This window comes from Halichoerus grypus, chromosome 8, assembly GCF_964656455.1.
Source record: "Halichoerus grypus chromosome 8, mHalGry1.hap1.1, whole genome shotgun sequence".
In the NCBI taxonomy this organism is placed as follows: Eukaryota; Metazoa; Chordata; class Mammalia; order Carnivora; family Phocidae; genus Halichoerus; species Halichoerus grypus.
This window is the reverse complement of record NC_135719.1, coordinates 5,163,079-5,185,760: the sequence shown is the minus strand read 5'-3', so window position 1 is coordinate 5,185,760 and position 22,682 is coordinate 5,163,079. Positions and strand designations below refer to the sequence as shown.

At 46.4% G+C, this 22,682-nt stretch overlaps 1 protein-coding gene and 1 long non-coding RNA gene across 5 annotated transcripts in view; one reads left to right on the top strand and one right to left on the bottom strand.

The window, feature by feature from the left end:
- Positions 1 to 17,176, bottom strand: part of CRTC3 (CREB regulated transcription coactivator 3) — a 98,800-nt gene extending 81,624 nt beyond the window's left edge. The window contains exons 1-2 of one of the 3 annotated variants that reach the window (XM_078078849.1): positions 16,876 to 17,176; positions 7,046 to 7,144 (exon numbers count right to left, since the gene is read on the bottom strand). In XM_078078849.1, coding sequence (XP_077934975.1) covers positions 7,046 to 7,144; positions 16,876 to 17,007 — 231 coding nt within the window. In that variant the 5' untranslated portion in view covers positions 17,008 to 17,176. The remainder of the gene's footprint in view (positions 1 to 7,045; positions 7,145 to 16,875) is intronic. The other 2 variants (XM_078078850.1, XM_036082812.2) reach the window with 2 other exon arrangements.
- Positions 17,177 to 17,458: 282 nt separating this feature from the next.
- On the top strand, positions 17,459 to 20,560 carry LOC144382720 (uncharacterized). 2 transcript variants are annotated; one of them, XR_013450091.1, is made up of 4 exons: positions 17,459 to 18,221; positions 18,398 to 19,007; positions 19,221 to 20,133; positions 20,271 to 20,560. It is a non-coding gene; the product is annotated as an uncharacterized LOC144382720 (long non-coding RNA). The 2 variants fall into 2 exon arrangements; XR_013450090.1 differs by having other exon boundaries at positions 17,459 to 19,007.
- Positions 20,561 to 22,682: the final 2,122 nt, after the last annotated feature.

The following is a 22,682-nucleotide window of genomic DNA, read 5'->3' as shown; positions in this document are numbered from 1 at the left end:
GAGATCCTCCATTAGGATAGAAAATTGATCTTTAACCAATATTCAAACAGTACTGGGGTTACCAAACTAATGTTGTAGTAAAGAGCAGTAAAATAATAAGATGTGAAAACATTTGGTAAACTCCGAAGTGATCTATAAACATAAGAAGAAGAGGACTGTGTTTAAATAAGTAATCATAAGCAACTTCACTTGAATCACAATCTGTGCTTCTGTACCACGTTTATGGATTGGGAGACTCATTATCATTGAGATGTCAATTCTCCCCAACCTGATCTACGGATTCCACGCAACCCCACCTAAAATCGCAGCAGGCTTTCTTCGTAGAAATCAACAAGCTGATTCTACAATTGTATGGATAAGTAAAGGAACTAAAGTAAGCCACACAACTTTAAAAAAGAACAAAGTTGGAGGACTCTCACTACCTGATTCCAAGCCTTCCTGTAAAGGTACAACACTCAAGATAGTTTGGTATTAGTAGGATCTCACTTACATATGGAATCTTAAAGGGGGGGGGGGCAGATGAAACGGGTATGGAGGTTAAGAGGCACAAATTTCTAGGTATAAAATAAATAAGTCATGAGAATATAATGTACAGCATGGTGACTATACTTAATACACTATATTGCCTATTTGAAGGTTGCTAAGAGAGTAAATCTTAAAAATTTCTCATTACAAGAAAAAAAATTTTTTGGTAACTGTATGGTGACAAACATTAACTAGTCTTATTGTGGTGATCATTTTGTAATACATACAAATATCGGATCATTATATTCCATGCCTGAAACTAATATACTGTTATATGTCAATTATACTTCTTAAAAACGTGTGGTATTAGGGGCACCTGGCTGGCTCAGTCAGAAGAGCATGCAACTCTTGATCTCGGGGCTGTGGGTTCAAGCCCCACGTTGGGTGTAGAGATTGCTCAAAAATAAAATCTTTAAAAAATAAATAGGCAGATAGATAAAAAGTGTGGTATTAGCAAAATGAGAGACATGGAGATCAGTGGAACAGAAGATGGAGTCCAGACACAGACCCACACATACATGGTCAAATGACTGAACAAATGTGAGAAGGCAATTCAATAGGCAAGAAAAGTCTTCTCACATATGCTGCTGGCACAATTCAACCTCCATATGCAAAGAGAGTGGTCCTCAATCCATATGTTGCACTACATAAAAAAAAAAAAAATTAACTTGAAATTATCTAAGTGTACAACCTAAAACTATAAAACTTCCCAAAAAACACACAGGAAAAACATCTTTGTGACCTTGAGTTAAGCAAATAAGTCTTAAATAAGACATGAAAGGCACAAATCATAAAACAACAAAATTGATGAACTTCATTGAAAGTAAAAACATCTGCTCTTCAAGACTTTGTTGAGAAAATGAGAAGATAAGCCACAGACAGGGAAAAAATACCTTGCAAAATACATATCTGATAAAGAAATGGCATCTGGGGCACCTGGGTGGCTCAGTCCATTGGGCGCCCGACTCTTGATTTTAGCTCAGATTTCGTGATCTCAGGGTCAGGAGATCTAGCCCTGCCTCGGGCTCCGTGCTGGAGCCTGCAGAAGATTCTCTCTCCCTCTCCCTCTGCCCCTCCCCCACAACCACAGCGCCGCTCATGCACATGCATGCTCACTCTCTAAGAAAAAAGAAGAAAAAAAAAAAAGAGAAAAGAAATGGCATCCAAAAAAATATGAAGAACTCTCACAACATAACAGGAAAATGAACAACTCATTTAAAAACTGGACAAAAGCTCTGAACAGACATCTCACCAAAGAAGAGATCAGGGTGGCAAATAATCACACAAGAGGAGGTTCAACATCATTAGTCATTAGGAAAATGCCAATTAAAACATAATAAGATAGCACTACACATGCACTAGAATAACAAAAATCTTTTAAACTGAGATACCACCTCCTCACACCCATCAGGACGACTACTATCAAACCAACAGAGACACACAGAAAGTGACACGTGCTGGTGAGGATGTGGACACACTGGCGCCCTCGTGCCCGGCTGGTGGGAGGCGGAAATCGGTGCAGACGCAACGGAAAACAGTACGGCTGTTACTCAAAATACTTAAAATAGAATTATCGTATGACCCAGCAATGCCACTTCTGAGCATACACCCCAAAAGAACGGAGAGCTGGATCTCTAGGAGATAGCTTCACACCCACGTTCGTAGCGGCATTATTCACAATAGCCAGGAGGTAGAAGTGACCAGGTGTCCATAACCGGTGAAAGGACAAACAAAATGTGGTCTCTATATACAATGGAATACTCTCTGCCTTAAATAAAAAGGAAATCTTGCCACACTCCGTAATATGGGTGAGCCTTGAGGACACCATGTTAAGTGAAATGAGCCAGTCACAAGAAGACAATCCTGTAGGATTCCACTTGCACGAAGTGCCTAAAGCAGTCAAAGTCATACAGCCAGAAAGTACGACTGTGGTCGTGGGGCCACGGGGAAGGGGGAATCGGTTGTTGTCCAATGGATACCGAGTGTCAGTTTTGTAAGATGAAAAAGTTGCACAATGTGAATATACTTAACAGCACTGAACCATACACTTAAAAATGGTTAAGATGGTAAATATTATGTTGTGTTTTTTGCCAAAATTAAAAAAAAAAAACCACCCTGAAATACTGGAGAGCAGTGTAGAATCACTGCAACTCTCTATACTGCTGGTGGGAAAGTGAAACAGTACAGACATAAAACAGCTTGGCAGTTTCTTATAAAGTTAAAGATACACTTGCCATATGATCCAGCCATTTCTCTACTAAGTATTTACAGAAAAACCGTATGTGGGCGCCTGGGTGGCTCAGTCAATTAAGCGTTTGCCTTCGGCTCAGGTCATGATCTCAGGGTCCTGGGATCGAGCCCCACATCAGGCTCCCTGCTCGGCGGGAAGCCTGCTTCTCCCTCTCCTGCTCCCCCTGCTTGTGTTCCCTCTCTTGCTGTGTCTCTGTCTCTCAAATAAATAAATAAAATCTTAAAAAAAAAAAAACAACTATATGGGAGTATCTTTATTCACAATTGCCGAAGCCTGGAAATGATCCAAATGTCCATCAACTGATGAATGGATAGAGAAATTACAGTACCCCCATACAATGGAATATTACTGAGCAATAAAAAAGAATGAACTACAGATAAATGCAATGCAGTGAGTTGAATCATGTTCCCCTTAAAAGATATGCTCAAATCCTAGCCCCCAGTACCTGTGAATGTGATCTTATTTAGAAACAGAATCTTGACAGAGGTAATTAACTTAAGATGAGGTCATAGTGGATTAGAGTGGGCCCTTGATCCAATGAGTGGTGGCTTTAAAAGACAAGGGGGAAGGAGCTTTAGACACACACACACACACACACACACACACACACACACACACACAGGGGAGAAGGTCCTACAGAATGGAGGCAGAGGCTGGAGGGAGGGAGCTATAAGCCCAGGGGTGCCAAGGACTGGCAACAACCAACAGAAGCTAGGAAGAGGTAAGGAAGGATTCTTTTTTTTTTTTTAAAGATTTTATTTATTTGACAGTGAGAGATACAGTGAGAGAGGGAACACAAGCAGGGGGAGTGGGAGAGGGAGAAGCAGGCTTCCTGCCGAGCAGGGAGCCCGATGCGGGGCTCGATCCCAGGACCCTGGGACCATGACCTGAGCTGAAGGCAGACGCTTAACGACTGAACCACCCAGGCGCCCGGCAAGGAAGTATTCTTCCCTAAAGCCTCCAGACAGCATGGTCCTACTGACACCTCGATCTCAGCCTTCCAGCCTCGGAACTGCAAGAGGATGAATTTCTGCTGTTTGAAGCCACCCAGTTTATGGTACTTTGTTAGGGCAGCCCTAGGAAACTAACATGTGCACCAACACGGATGCATCTCTAATGCAACGTACTAAGTGAAAGAAGAACTCCAAAGATTACACACCTTTGATTCCCTTTACAGGACACACTGGAATAGGCAAAACTGCAGATCAGTGGTTTCCAGAGGCTGGAGGTGGGGGGTGGAGGCAGATCCCTAAGGGACCTGTAGGAACTTCTGGCTGATGGGTGACAGAACTGTTCTGTATCTTGGCTATGGCGGTGATTATACAACATAGAATTATATGCTTAAGAAAGGTCAGTTGAGGGGCACCTGGGTGGCTCAGTCAGTTAAGCATCCGACTCTTGGTTTCAGCTCAGGTCACGGTCTCGGGGTCCTGGGATCGAGCCCTGTGTCAGGCTACACGCTCCACAGGGAGTCTCTGCTGGAGATTCTCTCTCCCTCCACCCCTCCCCCTGCTCGTACATGCGCACGCTCTCTCTCTCCCCCTCTCTCTCAATAAATAAATAAGTAAATCTTTAAAAAGTAAGGTCGATTGTATTGTAAATTGCACCTGAAAAAAGTTTACTTAAAAAAACAAAAAAAACAAAAAAAAAACTATGTTCCTGGGATTCCCTTTTTTTCTCAGTTTGTCAAGAATCCCAAAAAGAAGGCTCCCACTGGCCTAATCAGAGATAATGTGAGCATCAAAATCAAAATAATAGTTCTGGATTATAACCCACTGAATAAAGTAAGAAGCCACAAAATCAGATATACAGAAATAAATAAACGGATGTATGCAAGTTTGAAGAGGATCAGGATGAAGTATCTCCTCACAAAATATTTGTTAACTACAAAGGGGAAGAGAAACTTTAACATGAAGAGGCCTGACAAACACCACCTTAACTGATAAAAGTGAACACCAGTAGTAACAGGACAAAAGAAAATCATCCACTTAAGGGGACACAATAACAGCATCATTTCTCTACTATTCCTGTCAAAGACACAAATCTGACTCGAATCATGAAGAAGCATCAGACAAACCCCAACTGAGGGATATTCTACAAAATACCCGACTGGTGCTCTTCAAAAGTGGCTACGGTCGTAAAAGTCAGAAATAATTTCTTTAATGTCAAAAATAAAAGACTGAAAAACTGTTCTAGACTGAAGGAGACTAAGGACAATAAATACAGGTGATTCTGAACTGGATCCTTTTGCTGCAGAGGACAGTAATGGGACACATGGTGAAACCACACATGAATGGGACCCGTGGATCAGATGGTAATAACACTCCACTATTAATTTTATGATTTTGATGGCTCTGTTTGGGTTATAAGGGACAACGTCCTTGCTTGTAGGAAAATACACAGTGAAATGTTTGGGGCTGAAAGAGCATCAGGTTAGCAACTTATTTTCTCAAGGAGAAAAAAAAGTTATTTATCCTGAACTTCCAACTTTTCTGTAAGTTTGTGATTGTTTCAAAGCAAAAAAATAAAAATAAAAAATATTCAGGGATGCCTGAGTGGCTCAGTCGGTTAAACGTCTGCATTCGGCTCAGGTCATGATCTCAGGGTCCTGGGATTGAGTTCTGCATCCAGCTCCCTGCTCAGTGGGGAGTCTACTTCTCCCTCTCTCTCTTCCTCTCCTCCCGTTGATGTTCTCTCTCTCTCTCTCAAATAAATAAATAAAATCTTGAAAAAAAATTAAAAAAAAAAACACATATTCAAAGAAAGAATCCTGGGAAGGCCAAGGGCTGTTAGTTCATCCCACCCCCCGCTGCAACAGGACAGGGGCAGGATAGTAAGTTCTATCTATATTCCTCTAAAGTTGACTATCAAGTACCACAAAATCAGGATCTCAAACACAGCACACCTTGGCAGTGCTCTGATTTCAGAAGCATGAAATCCAGCATAAAGCAGAGACCTGCTTTATCTGGATACTGAATGATCCAACAGGCCAACGCAGAAGATCATCTGGTCTACCGAGGTAGGCCTCTGATATAGGCAGCAGCACAGTGAGATTCCAACGTCAGTGTAGGAAATATAACATCCAGTATAACAGGGTACAAGTATCTTCACATTGTGCTTTTTCTAATAACCGTTATATTTAAGAGCCCCTGTTAGCACTCTCAAACAGAAGTCTCTATTTTAAATAATACTTTTGCCTTATAGGACCATCATCAAACAAGTATACCCAGCTTTTACAGCAAAGAAAGAAGATAGTGCTTTTAAAATGGACAGGCATCCAAATAAATTAACTTACACCTTGTCGTAAAGTTCCCAACTTCAACACCAAATCTTAAATTGTTTAATTAGAACTATGACAGGCTCCTAATTTTTCAGACTAGGATGTCTACTTCGGATCTTAACAACAGTATCCTATACCATTGTCTGAAATATTGATTCCACATTATTTTGAACAAAGTTCTTCAATGATATGGGGGCGCCTGGGTGGCTCAGTTGGTTAAGCGACTGCCTTCGGCTCAGGTCATGATCCCAGAGTCCTGGGATCGAGTCCCACGTCGGGCTCCCTGCTCCGCAGGGAGTCTGCTTCTCCCTCTGACCCTACCCCCTCTTGGGCTCTCTCTCTCACTCTCTCTCTCTCAAATAAATAAATAAAATCTTTAAAAAAAAAAAAAAGTTCTTCAATGATATGAATGATTGAGGCACCGTATGACACTGCACTAATGTAAATGCAAGAGACCACCTATCTGGGCCTTAGATCTGCACTGTCCACTATGGTAGAAACCAACCACATGAAGGTAGTAAAATGTGGCTAGTCTCAACGGAGACGTGCTGTATGTGTACAATATGCACTAGATTTCAGACTTAGTCCAAACCTTAAAAAGAATGTGAAATATCTCATTTGTGTTTGTTATACTGATTATATGTTGAAATGATAATATTTTTGATTTACCGGGTTAAATAATAATTTATTTAAATAATATTAAAATTAATTGCACCTGTTTCTTTGCCTTTGATGTGGCTACTAGAGAAGTCTGGATTACACATGTGGCTCACGGTGTGTATTTCTCTTGGACAGGGCGGCCTTAGCCAACCCCTGAGATAATGCTCCGGCAGGCTACAGAAACTAGGAAAAAGAATGACGGGCTTCCCGGAAGACACTGAACTGTATCTCGGCCCAGTTTATCCTTCAAGATCCAATCTTTTAAGGACAATCGCTGCCTATCTTCTTACACCCGATTCAGACTGGAGGAAGGAAGTATCTGGAGGTACCTGGAACTCCGCCGCGCTGCTCCGCAGCTGGCTCACGTTCGGTAAGGACCCGCCATGGTACTGCGTGAGGCGCAGCTGCTGAAGCTTCTGAAACTGGACCTGGAAACAAAGAGATTTCAAGACGGTTGAGAGATGACAGCAAAGATCTGAGCGAAGCCTTGAAGTACGGGTATTTTGTAGCGGAAAGGTTCAAGAGTGAAAGTCTTGGTTTCGGTTTCTTTTCTACCTAAAACCTTCAGGTTTCCAGTGCCTTTTGATTTCTGACTGGTCTATTTTTGGAAAGAATCTACCCATGTTCCAAATGTCCCATGCGCGGTGATAGTGAGGTCTTTGCAAGGTCTTTGTGTGTGTGTAGGCGGGCCCAACCTCTAACAGCAATAAAAGAGTCTCTTAAAGGAAAACTAAGCCATTCTCTAGGTCTCTAACACATTAACCGTTCTCCCTTCTCCTGTCCAGTCTCCGCTTACACGCGTGTGTAATACCAGCATGGCAGGAGTCGTAACTCAGGTACGATCCCGCGTGCTTACATCTGAGCTCTTTCCTAGGATATTCATCATCTTTAATGGCTATATTTCCTAAGAACACACTCCAAAGAGTGATTCCTGAGTCTCTGCGCCCGGGTCTTTCGACGGCTCTCAACACATCATGTCAAAATGCGGTCCCAGCGGGTATATGAAGTATGTATGAGAAGACAGTTTCACAAGAAAGCTCACTAACGCTGAATATCATCCTTAACTGGGGCAAAGGAGGAGGCCAACTCAACAGGTATCAAATGGCATCCCACTGCTTTCATATGCCTTTCTTCTGGAAGTTCTTCCTTGCTTCATTTTTCAAAACTCAGTAAACTGGTTACAGTTCTTATAAACCCCAAAGCGGTCCAATTTGGTCTTTAAGAGTTCTGTTTCTAAAACAATAAATTACCTCTGTGGTTACATAATCCTTGGCACTTACAATTCACGTGGGGAAGAAAGAGGCAATGGGAACCCTGAAGGCTTTCATTATTAGATCTTTTGTCTAATAATAATAAAAAGCTACCAGATAGAAGCCCCTAAGATGAGCCAGATGCTGTCCTCAGGTGCTTTGCCCAATTCATCCCTAACCCTCTCCACAACCACCAAGGGACACCATATCATCCTGCTTTTACAGACCTAGAGACCCAGACTTAAGGAAGCTCAACATTTGCCCAAGGTCACACAGCTAGAGGAGGCCAAGCTATGGCCACCTCGAAACCCACATTCTTGGGTACCTGGGTGCCTCAGTTGGTTAAGTATTCGACTCCTGATTTGGGCTCAGGTTATAATCTCAGGGTTGTGAGATCATCTCCGCACTGGGCATGGAGCCTGCTTAAGATTCTCTCTCTCCCTCTCCCTCTACCCACCCCTTCCCTCTCTTAAACACACACACACACACACACACACACACACACACACACACATTCTTATATCTGCCGTAGTCCTTTTCTTTGCTCCATTTCTCCCTCTCTCTCTTTTTTAGGATTTATTTATTTATTTATTTGAGAGAGAGAACACAAGCAGGGAGGAGGGACAGAGAGAGAGGGAGAAGCAGACCCCCCACTGAGCAGGGAGCCCAACATGGGGCTTGATCCCAGGACCCCAGGATCATGACCTGAGCCAAAGGCAGAGGCTTAACCGACCGAGCCACGTAGGCACCCCCCCCCAATTTCTCTTTCAATGATCATAGTATTTACAAGCTCAGAGAAAAATGAAGTTGGGTTGATCAAAAGCATTGCTGGGCCTAGAAGCTCTCTGATTTTGTTCAGTCTTTATATTTATCATGAAAAATTTCAAATATATACAAAATAAAGATGAATACAATGAAACCCCATCTAATAGCTTCCAGCTTCCACGATGATCTTATGTCCAGTCTTGACTCATCTTTACCCCCTGACTACCCATGGCACCCCACTGAAAGAAATCCAGACATTGTATCATTCCATATTTCAATATGCATCTCCAAAAGATAAGAGCCTACATCTGGCTGGAAGTTTTAAAGGCATACAAAACCCCTTGGCGGCCTTAACTTCCTTGTACCCACAGTATTTGATTTCCCAAACACACTGCACTGGGAGGCAGCTATAATCTATTCATCAGAACCCAGATCCAAGAGTCAAATATGAGGAGGACATCGTTAGCCTTTTCCATCTATCAGCTGAATTATAACAATAAAGTCTCAGCTTTTGATCTTAACATTCTCAAAGCATTTACCAGAAGCATTTGACTCTCCGTCCTTGAAATTCTCTAGACAAAATTCCTGGCCCCCTTGATCTCAAGCCTTTGATTCCTTCTTCCATCAATCCATCCATTTATTCACTTATACAGAAACTTTTAACTGTGTGTGTTAGGTACTGTGCCAGGCACTGTCTTGCTAAGATGAATACCTGCCAAGGTCCCTGCCTTCAGAGAGTTCCCACAAAGGCTTCAACTTATACCCAAAAGCCTTGACACTTCAACCAAGCTAAGTTCTAAATCTAGCTAGACACCTGCCTTCACCTGAGCCTAAGGCCTGCCCTCCCACAACCTCCCATACCTGCTCTCCCTCCCAAAGTGCCTGTTCTAGAGTCTTCACAGACTGCTGAGTTATGGGGAAAAGAGGACTGCATTCAGAACTGGAAGACCTGACTGTGTGCCTTGAAGCTCCCACGTGGTTGGGGAAATTATTCTGCCGTCTACTTCACAAAGACAACATAAGGATTAAAAGAGAGAACAGATATGACAGTAGGGTGTAAAATGGAAAGCTCTGCACAACTTCTCAAAGTATCATCATTATTGTTGATATTCTCAGCTTCCTCCTAAACCCCTGAGTAACTTTGATATATTCCTCTTTTGAAATCTAGAATCGATGAGCCAGAAAGAACTTTAGAGACTGTCTTCAACGCTGTCATGCTTCCTGAGGATGAAAATGGGCACCGAAGAATGAGTAGCCAAAGGCAGAGGTCACAGGTTGGCAGGTCAGGGGCCATGTTTAGAGAGTTCTGTTTGACCCGCATGATACTGACCCACTCAATGCTTTACACTTCCATTTTGAATCAGAAGACTGTATAAAAACCTGGATTTCCAACTTCTCTTGACAGAAAGATCAAGCAACACCAAATGTACGTTCTTGCAAGGCAACAATGCGTGGAACTGAGAAGCAGCTGTCCCCCTGCACAGGGCTTGAGGCATCATTTGCCCAAGACCTCACTGCACCCTACTACTCCTCCACCATGGCCTGAGATCAGCTACCACTTACTCATTCCTGGCTCATCCACTCCTTTTCCCTACATGCCTCACCTTGAAACTTAAGTTAGCAACCTCCAGCTTGCAGCCACACACTTTAGGGGAACGTCCTTCAATGTCTATATGAAATGAGAGCCACGCCTCACTAATTCCCTTTTTAAAAAGTCTCACAGCAGCCAATCCCAAACAAAAATCTCAGCAGACCTTTTTATAGAAACTGACAAGATAATCCTAAAATTTACAGATCTGCAAAAGACTAACCTACAATAGTCAAAGCAATTTTTAAAAAGAGCAAAGTTGGGGCGCCTGGGTGGCTCAGTTGTTAAGCGTCTGCCTTCGGCTCAGGTCATAATCCCAGGGTCTTGAGATCAAGCCCCGCATCGGGCTCCCTGCTCAGCAGGAAGCCTGCTTCTCCTTCTCCCACTCCCCCTGCTTGTGTTCCCCGTGTCTCTGTCAAATAAGTAAGATCTTTAAAAATAAATAAATAAAATAAAATAAAATAAAAAGAGCAAAGTTGGAAGGCTGTTACCTTGTTTCCAGACTTACTATAAAGCTACAGTAATTCAAGCATGTGCTACTGTCAGAGAGATGTACGGATCAATAGAACAGAAGAGAGAGTCCAAAAACAGACCCACACAATATCTGGCCAATTGATTTTTGACAAAAGTACCATAGCAATTCAATGAGGAAAGTGTTTTCAACAGATGCTGCTGGTATAAGTAGATATCCTTGGGGGGTGGGGGGGGATAAAAGCAGTGGAGTACACAGACATTCAGGGGTACAGCCATATTCAAACCCCAGCTCTGCCACTCATCAGCCATGCAACCATACCTCTCAAGCCTCAGTTTGCTCATCTGCAAAATGAAGAATAACCTAGATACACATTCCCTAGGGTCACTGTGAAAACCGCAGGAGATAATGAATGTAAAGGAGTCAGCACAGCATCTGGCAAAGAGATAGCACTCAATATTTAGCCCAAATCCAGTATGTCTAGTCTTTTCTCCTCTCTCTCTCTCTTAAGACTTTATTTATTTGTCAGAGAGAGAGAGCACACAAGCAGGGGGAGGGGCAGAGGGAGAAGCAGATTCCCAGCTGAACAAGAAGCCCGACGTGGGACTCGATCCCAGGACCCCAAGATCATGACCTGAGCCGAAGGCAGACGCTCAACCGACTGAGCCATCCAGGCGCCCCTCTTTTCTCCTCTCTCCTCTCCTCACTGCTACAGAACACATCTAATATTTGTTTGTTTTAATATAAAATGATTCTCCCCAAATATTCAAGCTAAATTAACACTCCAGGCTGATGTGCCGTGTTTACCCTGTGGTTTCTCAAAACTACAAGTTGTCCTTCAAAGTTGAACTTCTGGAACAAGCTCCCAATCCAGTCTCTTTCCTTCCATTTGGTCCTGGATACCTCACAACCTCCATTCCAACCACCTCACTGTGAACACAGGGGCTCTCACCCAGAATACCAATGGCCTCACTTGACTAAACCAAAGGACACGTCCTTATCATGTCAGACCGAGTCAACAGCACTGGGCTTGGCTGCTTGACATGCTCTCCTTTCCCTCTCTGGTTGCTCTTTGGTCTTTTTTGCTGGCTCCCTTCCTCTACCTCCCCTTTACATGGTGGGGCTCCCTGGGCTTCTCTTGGTCCTCTCCACATTTCACTCTATAGCAGGGCTCACAAACTCAAATGTCTGCAGGTGCCAAGTGCGGAAGAGAAGTAAGTGAAGTAGCTGGAATCCTTGTGAGGAACACCACAGGGGGGGCTGGGGACTGTGGCAAACTGAACAATACATGCACTTTCCAATGGGGGAGCCACTATGGGAGCTCCCGGCAACTGCTGTCATGCAGAAATGTAGTGAGTGTTGTTAGATGATTTCATTTTTCAAAAGAAGCCAGAATCCAAACTTTAATATAAAATCCCAATATTCACTGTTGGTCCTAATTAAAAAAAAAAAAAAAAAGCATCCAGGTACACACACACCCTACACCCCCACAAGGACCAAATCAGAATCCAGGTCACCAATGTGCAAGATGTGTTCTAGGAATTCTGCTTGGGCAGCACAACTACACACCAAAGGTTCCCACATTTCTATCACTAGTCTAGACTTGCCTCCTTATTTGGAGATCCGTATATGGCTTCAGGGCCATATAAACAATGGCCTGCTGGACCATCTCTACCTCGGTGCCCCACGGTCTCCTGACACTGAGGCATCTGCTCCCCCCGCTGCTCCCACCAGCGTTCCCCCTTAATGGAGGATACCTGGAAATGGCTCAAGTCTGAAAGCCGGGCATCACGCATTCACCAAGTTTGGTCATTTCTAGCTCCTAAGTATTGATCTGCTACCACCCCAGCGTCAGGGCCATCATCACATCTCCCGGACCACTATCTCGACCTCCCTCCGGCTTCTTGGCCACCTTCCCCTCAGCTCTATCCACCACTCCGGAGCTACAGGCATCCTTTTAAAATGCAAATCTCCCCTACTTCAACCCCTTCATGGCTCTCCATTGTCCTTAGGATCAAGTCCCAAATCTCCTGTCTCTACAATCTGATCCCTGTGAACGCCTCAACTCAAATCACCCTCTTTATCCCTTTGCTGAACCTCATACCCTCAAATGACTTCCCTACCCCCACTAATCCTTTAGGCCACTAGAAGAGGTGAGGACTCCCTACCATTCATTTCCAGAGCTACATCTGCTTCCCCTTTTGTAATATTCATTAAAATGTGTCCTTACTTGTCAAAAGAATATCTTCTCCATTAAATCCTAAAATCTACGAGGAGACTGTGTTTTGCTTGCTCACTATTATAATCCCCAATGTCCATCCTAAACCTCTGGTACACACTGGGGACTCAGTAAGTATCTGATGAACAAATTACTAAGACCTTTGAAGCAAGACACCATGTCTTCACCTCCCCCTCCCCCCACAGACCCCATTAACCACAGTGGGTACTCCAGTACTGACTAATGAATGAACAAAGGAACAGCCTCGTTCCAGGCACGCCTGCCTCTACTTTTTAACCCTTCTTACCATCCCAGGTTAAGTAACCCCGCTAGCATTCTCTTCTCAAAATATTCCCACTGCTTCCTAATAAGGCTGAACCCTGAAGCTAGAGTGAAAAATTCCCCATAATCTAGTCTATCCCACCTACTAGGCAAATAGGATTTAACTCGAACTCTAAGGACTGGCTCTGATTATGTAGAGAATGCCTTGGAGCCCAGCAGCTCAGAGAGGAAAGAATATCTAGATTGATTATCGATGTCTGTCATGGGCTGATAATGGAAAGTCAGTATATCTGCCATCCAGTGACCAATAATGAACCAGTTGGTTGCCTGGGTGGCTCAGTGGTTAAGCATCCAACTCTTGATTTCAACTCAGGTCATGATCTCAGGGTTGTGAGACTGACTCCACACTGGGCACAAATATAATGAGCTGGATGGATTCTTCTCCATCTGGGATCTTTGGACCCTTGGAGGTTTACAGACATATGCCTGGGAATCTAAGAGTTCTCGATGAGAAGTGTTCAGTTTTGTAAATTTCATTATGAAAATAATCCTTAAAAAAATTTTTTTTAAAGATTTTATTTATTTATTTGATAGAGAGACAGCGAGAGAGGGAACACAAGTAGGGAGAGTGGGAGAGGGAGAAGCAGGCTCCCCGCTGAGCGGGGAGCCCAATGCGGGGCTCGATCCCAGGACCCTGGGATCATGACCTGAGCCGAAGGCAGACGCTTAACTGACTGAGCCACCCAGGCGCCCCAAATCCTTAAAGTTTTTAAATAAGCAAATACAACTCGGCAAATGCAGTGTTCTCATCTGCCTTTGTGTTTATAGATACATTGGACCCTGGGGCGCCCGGCCGGCTCAGTCAGAAGAGCATGCAACTCTTGATCTCGGGATCGTGAGTTCAAGACCCAGGTGGACGTAGAGATTACTTTCAAAAAAAAATTAAAAATACATTAAAAAATATAAACACAGTAGGGCGCCTGGGTGGCTCAGTTGGTTAAGCGACTGCCTTCGGCTCAGGTCATGATCCTGGAGTCCCTGGATCGAGTCCCGCATCGGGCTCCCTGCTCGGCAGGGAGTCTGCTTCTCCCTCTGACCCTCCCCCCTCTCATGTGCTCTCTCTCTCTCATTCTCTCTCTCTCAAATAAATAAATAAAATCTTAAAAATATATATATATATAAACACAGTAGACCAAAGTAGTATTACTTTACCTGCAATTGGTAGCACAAAAAGAACACAGGAGGAATTAACACGTAAATGATGTCCTGTACCAGGTGAAGGGCAAAGTGACATCATAATTTTGTAGTAATTAGAACACAGAGCACTGGTGGCTGAATTGAGTTACCCCATGGGGCATACCTGATCAGCCTTGCTAAACTCAAGAAAACCTGAACTATAGGGGTTAGCATCATATCCATACTGAGAGTTTCAACTGAGTTCAGCAAAATAGCATATGTCATATCAAATTAATGATGTGAATTTGAATTTATTGCATTTTTTAATGTTAAGTGAATTTATTTTGTGCATGTCTTTTAGTTATGGTTGTAACACAGCTATGATCAAAGGACTTTATGCACAGTGGATGTTTGAGCATATTTAAGTAACATAACCAAACTCGTTTAAATAAACACAAAAGATCTGTGAAAAAATTTTGCCTTAAAAGAGTCTATACGTTACTCATGGCTTTATCTATCAGGGATGCTTTAAAGAGGGTTTATGAATTGGGTGAGACTGGATTAACTCTAGGTATATGGACAAACAGAGTGCCTGTATTGTACACACACTTTATCTAAACAACATATAACAACCCACGCCCCAGCATTAATTCTCAGCTTTCACCCAACCATTCTCAATATGCTTTGAGCTCATCACGCTCATCCCTGAATCTAAGCAAGGTCACACATGTATATATGCCTGTGGACATCAGGCAGATAAATAAATGAGTGAAGTTATTCAGGGCATTAGGAAAAAAAATTATTGAAATCCTCAGCGTTGGGGCGCCTGGGTGGCTAAGTGGGTTAAGCACCTGCCTTTGGCTCAGGTCATGATCTCCGGGTCCTGGGATTGAGCCCCATGCAGGCTCTCTGCTGAGCAGGGAGTGTGCTGCTCCCTCTGTGCTCTCCCTCTTTCTCTCTCAAATAAATAAAATCTTAAAAAAAAATAAATAAAAGAAATCCTCAGCCTTCTTTATCTCTCTATATTTTTTCTTAACATAAAAATATAAGTATATAAGAAATATTTCATTTCCCATTTACTTCATTTAAAGAAGACATCAAAAATATGATAAATGGCAAATGACACCTAGCTTCGGTGTGGGAGCTCACGACAGGGTGTGGTGTGAACTGTGGCCTACTAGGGAATCCACGCTCCAGCTGAGGGGGCGACCACCACCCAGCTCCAGCCAAAAGCTGTCATATGGGAATTCAGGATGACTGCTACCAGGTCTCCCAATTTTAAATATATATCTAAAGATAGGAAAAGAAGAAAAGGAGGGAAGAGACCTGGGGGGGAAGAAGGGAGGAGAGAGAGAGGGAGAGGGAAAGGGGGGACAGAGAGAGGAAGGAAAGAAGAAAGGAAGAGAGAGAGAGGAAAGGTTTTATATGAAAATCTTCCAATTAAAAAGTTCTGGCAACAGATTCAAGACGTTTTCCCAAACACTGTACTTGGCCAAAAAAGATAACGTGTCTGCAGCTAAGTGAGGGGGACCCGCAGCGTGCAACTCCGCTCTCAGCTCCCCTTCAAGCCTGCCCCCTGCCCAGCATCTGCATACCCTCCCCCGGGCTCGCGACGGTCCTTCAAGGTCAGCATTAGGGAGCCTCAAGGCCTGGCCCGCTCCCGCTGACTCTCCTCCCCGCAGCCCTGCGCGGACACTCCTCTTGGCTCTCCATCCTCCACTGCCTCACTCAACAGTTTCCCAACCTCCGGGTGTTTGTCCCGGCTCGCGCCTTACTCATTGCTCCTGGACCCTCCTCCGTCACCAGCGACGCTGTGCACCTTGCCAGTGCTCGTTCCATCTCCGGGCTGAGCGCAGTAAAGCGGCCCGAGGAGGCACCTCCGCGGAGAGACGAAAGCCTCGCTCGGCACGCAATGCCTTCCCGGCACCCCCCCCGCCAGCCCCCCGCGGCCCGCGCGGGCCCCGGGCTCACGGTGCACGGGACTCCCCCCGCCCCACCCCGGGCCCCGCGGCCCTCCTCGCCCCGCCGTCCAGAAGGGCCGGCTGGCGGAGGATGTGCGGAGCCACGAGAAGCCGCACCGCCCGCCTCCGAGCTGTTTGATTTCCTCCCGGGGCTCCGTTCGCCCTCCCCCTCAGGCCGCCCTCGCGCCGCCGCCCGCCGCGCCCCGCCCGGCCCCTTCCCTCTCCCCGCGCACCGGGCCCCGCGACCCTCCCGCCTCCGCGGGCTGCGCCGGAGGCCGGCGGGCGGCGAAGCGCCGAGGCCGCGGCCGCGCCGGCCCCGCTCCCGGCGCCCGCTCCGCCTCGCGGCCCCGGCCGCGCCGCCGCCGCCGCCTCGGCCCCGCCGGCTCTCGCCCGCTGCTGGGGCCGCCCCCGCCCGCGCGCGTCCCGGCCCCGGCCCCGGGCGCTCACCCGCGACAGGGTGAGGTCGGTCATGAGCTGCTCGAAGGCCCGCGTCTCCTCGGCCTGCCGCTGCGTGTGCAGCGCGATCTTCTCACTGAACTTCCGCGGGTTGGCGCTGCCCGAGCCCGGCGAGGCGGCCATGGCGCGGGCCCGGCCCGGCGGGAGAGGGAGACGGCGGGCGCGGGGCCTGCGCCTCGGCCCGCGCGTCCGTCCGCAGGCCGCCCGAGCCGCCGCCCGAAGGCCCGTCCTCCGGCGCGACCCGGCAGAGGAGCCGCCGCGGCCCCACAGCCAGCGAGCGGCCGGGAGCGCGCCGAGGTCCGCCCCCGCGCGGCCGGCCCCGCCCTCGCCGCGGCCCGCCCGCCGCCCTGCCCCGGCCCCCCCCGCCGCCCGGCCCCGGCTCCCCCCCCCGCCGCCCGGCCCCCGCCCCGGCCCCGGCCCCCCCCCGCCGCCCGGCCCCGGCTCCCCCCCCCGCCGCCCGGCCCCCGCCCCGGCCCCGGCCCCCCCCCGCCGCCCGGCCCCGGCCCCCACCCCCGCCGCCCGGCCCCCGCCCCGGCCCCGGCCCCCCCCCGCCGCCCCGCCCCGGCCCCCCCCCCGCCGCCCGGCCCCGCGCTCGCGGCCCGAGGGCTGCAGCCGGCGCTCCGGGCGCCGAGACTCGTCGCGAGCCCCGTCCGCAGAGCACGCCGGCTCGGCCGTGAGGGAGCAGCTGTGTGCCTGCCGGGCCCCGGCGCGGGGGGCATCCCGGCCGCGCGGTTCGCGTTACGACTTGGAACCGGCTTCTGCCCCCCCACCCCGCACGCCCCCGGCCTCGTGCCCGCCCTCTCCCGGGCCGCCGCTTCGCCCCCGGGGAGACGACTGGGCGCCCGAAGCCTGAGCCTCCCCTCCCGCGGCTCCCGCGCTGCGGGGCCTCCTGCCGCCCGCCAGGCCCGCTCCCGGCCCGCGCCGCCGTCGGGGGGCTCCGCTCACGGTCCGCCGGGCGCGCGCAGCCCGAGCTGCCAAATCTGCAGCTCAGTTTTCCAAAAACCACCTCGTGCTGTGCACACCCGGGAGCCGCCATCCCCGCCCTGGGGCGAGCTCTTCGCTCCTCAGCCCCGGCCCCTCTTCCAGGTTCTTTCCGAGTCTCCCCCGGGCCTCCGCAGACGCCGGCTCCGGCCAGGGGCCCGTCTCCCCGCTGTCGCCCCAACTTGTGCAGCCCGGGAGCTGCTCCCGGACGACGGCGCCTGCACCGCGCCGAGAGTGGGGCTGTGTTTTGTCAACTAGGCAACACCAGACACGCGGACGAGTCCAGAAAATTGTACTGATGACACCCACGCCCCCCACTCAAGAGTAGACATAAAACGTGTTGCTTCATTTACTTGGTACTTACTAAAGAAATATAAAATTAGACCTAACTAAAGCCCTACCCTTACTTCTCCTTCCTCCCAATCACTGGGCTCAAGTGGGTGCATATCATTCCTACTCATGTTTTTATAGTTTTATTATGTATGATGTATGGATCTGCCAACTGTATGGAATACCAATTTTTGTTTTTCAGGTTTACGAAAATGACGTCATGCTGAATAATCTTTTGCAACTTTTCTCATTTCCTATTATGTTCTGGAGATTCATCTGTATGTATGATTAACTACTATGTAGTATTTCATTGTTTTTCATGTGCCTCATAGTGTCTCATAGCATATAGCTGGATTTTTAAATTTTAATATGAGAGTATATCTCTATTAGCTAGAGTTAAGCTTGTTTTATTAATTATAATTGGATTAATTCTCATTGTCATTGAATTCTTCTGTTGTATTTTGGGGTATTTTTCACACTTTTTTTTATATTTTATTTTCTGCATTCCTGTTATATCCTCTGGGTTCAGTTTCAGAGAACAGAACTCATTCTAGATAGTTTAAGTACAAAAGGATTTATTATAGGGTGTAAAATGGCTAAAGGGCTTCTCTGGAGGGCAGAAGAAGCAGATTCTAGGCTGAACCTTCGGGAGTGACTTTGAGAGACATGCGGCCGAACCAGGCCACCAAAAGAGCCACTGCCCCTTCTGAAATCTGGAAGCCACTTCTTGAACAGGAAAGTTGTGGCTGCACTTGCCAGCTCCTGAGCTGGATGGCTAGTGTCATGATAAGAAGCCACCACAGGGCGCCTGGGTGGCTCAGTTGGTTAAGCGACTGCCTTCGGCTCAGGTCATGATCCTGGAGTCCCGGGATTGAGTCCCACATCAGGCTCCCTGCTCAGCGGGAAGTCTGCTTCTCCCTCTGATCCTCCCCCTTCTCATGTGCTCTCTCTCATTCTCTCTCAAATAAATAAATAAAATCTTTAAAAAAAAAATAAAAAAAAAGAAGCCACCACAGAGAAATCAGACACGTCCACAGCAGTCCTCATGCACAGGAATAGCACACCCCCAGGCTCTGCTTCTCTTCCACCTTACAAATCAAATAAGAGAAAATGTGATTGGAAGAGCCAAAATTGCATCCAGAATCCTAGTTTCTGAAATACAGGAAGGCCCAGGAGGACACAGGAATGGGTAATGAGCTAACTCCACCATATTCATCCAGCGACTCACCAGTGCATTTATCTACCATGCCTGCATTTTATCGCATTGAATGACTGGTTTTTATTTCCACATTTCCTCGATCTGATTTGGAAGATATTCATTCCATTTCTCTTCTTATTATGGTTAGCCTGATCATTCTCAATTTTTTAATCAAATAAATACATGCGAAGTATTTAACAATAGTTTTACAAGGCCTATGATTTGGAAGATATTCATTCCATTTCTATTCTTATTATAGTTAGCCTGATCATTTTCAATTTTTTAATCAAATAAATACATGCAACTTGTCAATAGTTTTACAAGGCCTATAATTTTATTTTTTTTTAAGATTTTACTTATTTATTTGACAGAGAGAGAGGGAACACAAACAGGGGGAGTGGGAGAGGGAGAAGCAGGCTTCCCACTGAGCAGGGAGCCTGATGCGGGGCTCAATCCCAGGATCTTGGGATCATGACCTGAGCCGAAGGCAGACGAAGGCAGACGCTTAACGACTGAGCCACCCAGGCGCCCCAAAGCCTATAATTTTAAAAAGAAGTAATTCCCATTTCCCTCTATAAATAAGCTTGTCCTGCTGTTTTGTGATTTTTTTTTTTTCAGTTTTAGATATTGACTATTCATTTTCTATGATGGAAAAGGACGCTCTGGCTATTTTGTATCCTCAACCAAAGTATGATCTTCCCTGCTCCCATTCTTTCAGTGTGGTTATATGATAATTTTTGGTAAGTCAGTAGTAAGTGCTTACATAGCATACTATAGTTCCATTTTTCTACAGTTGCAGGGGCGGGAGGAGTTAATTACTGCCTCTGATTTTTATTTGCTTACATTTCTCTCAACCCATTACAAATCCTTCCTCCAGCTCTCCAACAGAATAGTGGAAGACATGGCTGAGTCTATGAATGGTCAGTCTGGGGGGATCTTCTCTCCTAGAGCACTTGGACTTCTTGCTCCACCCGGACCGGTCGCGCTCTGGGGCCGACTGCTGCCCCCACCATCGTCCTGAGGGGTCCCTTCATCCCCCGTCCTCTAACCTGCTTCCTGCATCCCCCGTTGTGCTCGCACTTCATGTACTCCTTCACTGTAGTGGAGAACAGTCCCCACTAGTTTCCTGAGAAAAAAAAGAGTACATAAAACATAAAACCCATGCAACTGTGTGTGTGTGTGTGTGTGTGTGTGTTTATTTTACGCTCATATTTGATTGATAGTCTGGCTAAGAATAGTCTTCTTCATTGGAAATCCTGTTCACTTAGATCTGTGAACACATTGCTTCACTGTTTTCTCACTTCTCACATTGCTATTGAGAAGGCCATTCACATTCTCTTTCCTTTGTGGGTGACCTGGTTTTTGAGGGCCCTTATTGTTTATTTTTATTTTGTCACCCTCGTTCTCTGAAGGCTTAATGTTCTGATGTTTTACAATGATATGCCTTGGTATGGGGTTTTTGTTGTTGTCCACTGTTTGGGCAGTGATATGTGTCTACAAACTGGACACTTGTGTCCTTCAGTTCTGAAAAATTGTCTCTTTTTTTTTTTAAGATTTATTTATTTTAGAGAGAGAGCACGTGCTTATGAGCAAGGGGAGGGGCAGAGGGAGAGAGAATCCTCAAGCAGACTCCCCGCTGAGTGTGGAGCCCGACCCGGGGTTCCATCTCAGGACCCTGAGGTCATGACCTGAGCTGAAATCCAGAGTCAGCCACTTAACCACCCAGGCACCCCAAAAATCATCTTATTTTTGGATAATTTTCTTCTCATTTACTTTGCTCTTTCTGGAAAATCTCTCAGTTAATAGATCTTCTAAATGGCTCTTCTAAAAAAAAATGCTCTTCTAATTTTCATATATTTTCTCTTCTATTTTCTATTTCTTTTTCTTTTTTTGTTGCTCTGTTTCCTGATACATTTTCTCAACTTTATCCTCTGACCCTGCTAATTGAACTTTTATTTCTGCTATATTTTTAACTTCTAAGAGCTTTTTCCTGGTTTTTGAATGTTCCTTTTTTTTTTAAGATTTTATATTTATTTGAGAGAAGAGAGAGAGAGAATGATTGGGGGTGGGTGGAGGGGCAGAGGGGGAGGGAGAAGAAGACTCCCTGCTGAGCTGGGAGCCCGACCTGCAACTCAATCCCAGGACCCTGGGATCATGACCTGAGCCGAAGGCAGACACTTAACAAATGAGCCACCCAGGTGCCCCTGAATACTTCTTTTTTATTTATTTATTTTTTAAGATTTTATTTATTTATTTGACAGAGAGAAAGACAGCAAGAGAGGGAACACAAGCAGGGGGAGTGGGAGAGGGAGAAGCAGGCTCCCCGCCGAGCAGGGAGCCCGATGCGGGGCTCGATCCCAGAACCCCGGGATCATGACCTGAGCCGAAGGCAGACGCTTAACGACTGAGCCACCCAGGTGCCCCTGAATATTTCTTTTTTAATAGCATCCTGTACTCATTGCATGGATGAGCTATTAATTACAGGTTATTTCTGTTTTTACATTTTCTTCTACTCCTTACATTGTCTGCTTCTGTTTTGTCTGAGTTCATTTTTTTTGGTTCATTTTGACCTCCATCTAGAGGCTTTCCCCAAATCTCTGGTGATCCTTGACTCTAAAATAATAATTAAGGCAGAGATGATAAATATGTATAGATTCCTTTTTTCTGGAAATAAAAATGTTTTTAAATATATATATTTAAATATTCTGTAGTAGAGATTGCTAGCTGTCACCCCATACTCATTCTCTCCTTCTTCCTTTATTAAAGGAAACCCGGAGTTTTAGCTGGGTACATCACTGCCCAGCTGAAGCCAGCTAAAGACTACATTTCCCACTCTCCCTTGCAAATAGGTATGGTCATGTGATTATGTTCCACTCAATAGGGTGTGAGCAGAAGTAGTATAGGCAACTTTCTCGAGCAGTTGCATGAAAAAGGGGAGTGGTCTGTTTCCTCTTCTCTCCTGCTTGCTGGCTGGAATATGGATGTGGTAACTAGATCAGGAGCAGCTATCTTAGGCCATGAGATAAAAACTATGTGTTGAGGGGCGCCTGGGTGGCTCAGATGGTTAAGCCTCTGCCTTCGGCTCGGGTCATGATCCCAGGGTCCTGGGATCGAGCCCCGCATCGGGCTCCTGGCTCAGCAGGGAGCCTGCTTCTCCCTCTCCCTCTGCCTCTCTCCCTGCTCATGCTTTCTCTCTCTCTCTCTCTCTGTATCTCTGTGTCTCAAATGAATAAATAAAACATTAAAAAAACAAACAAACAAAAAACTATGTGTTGAGAATGACAGGACA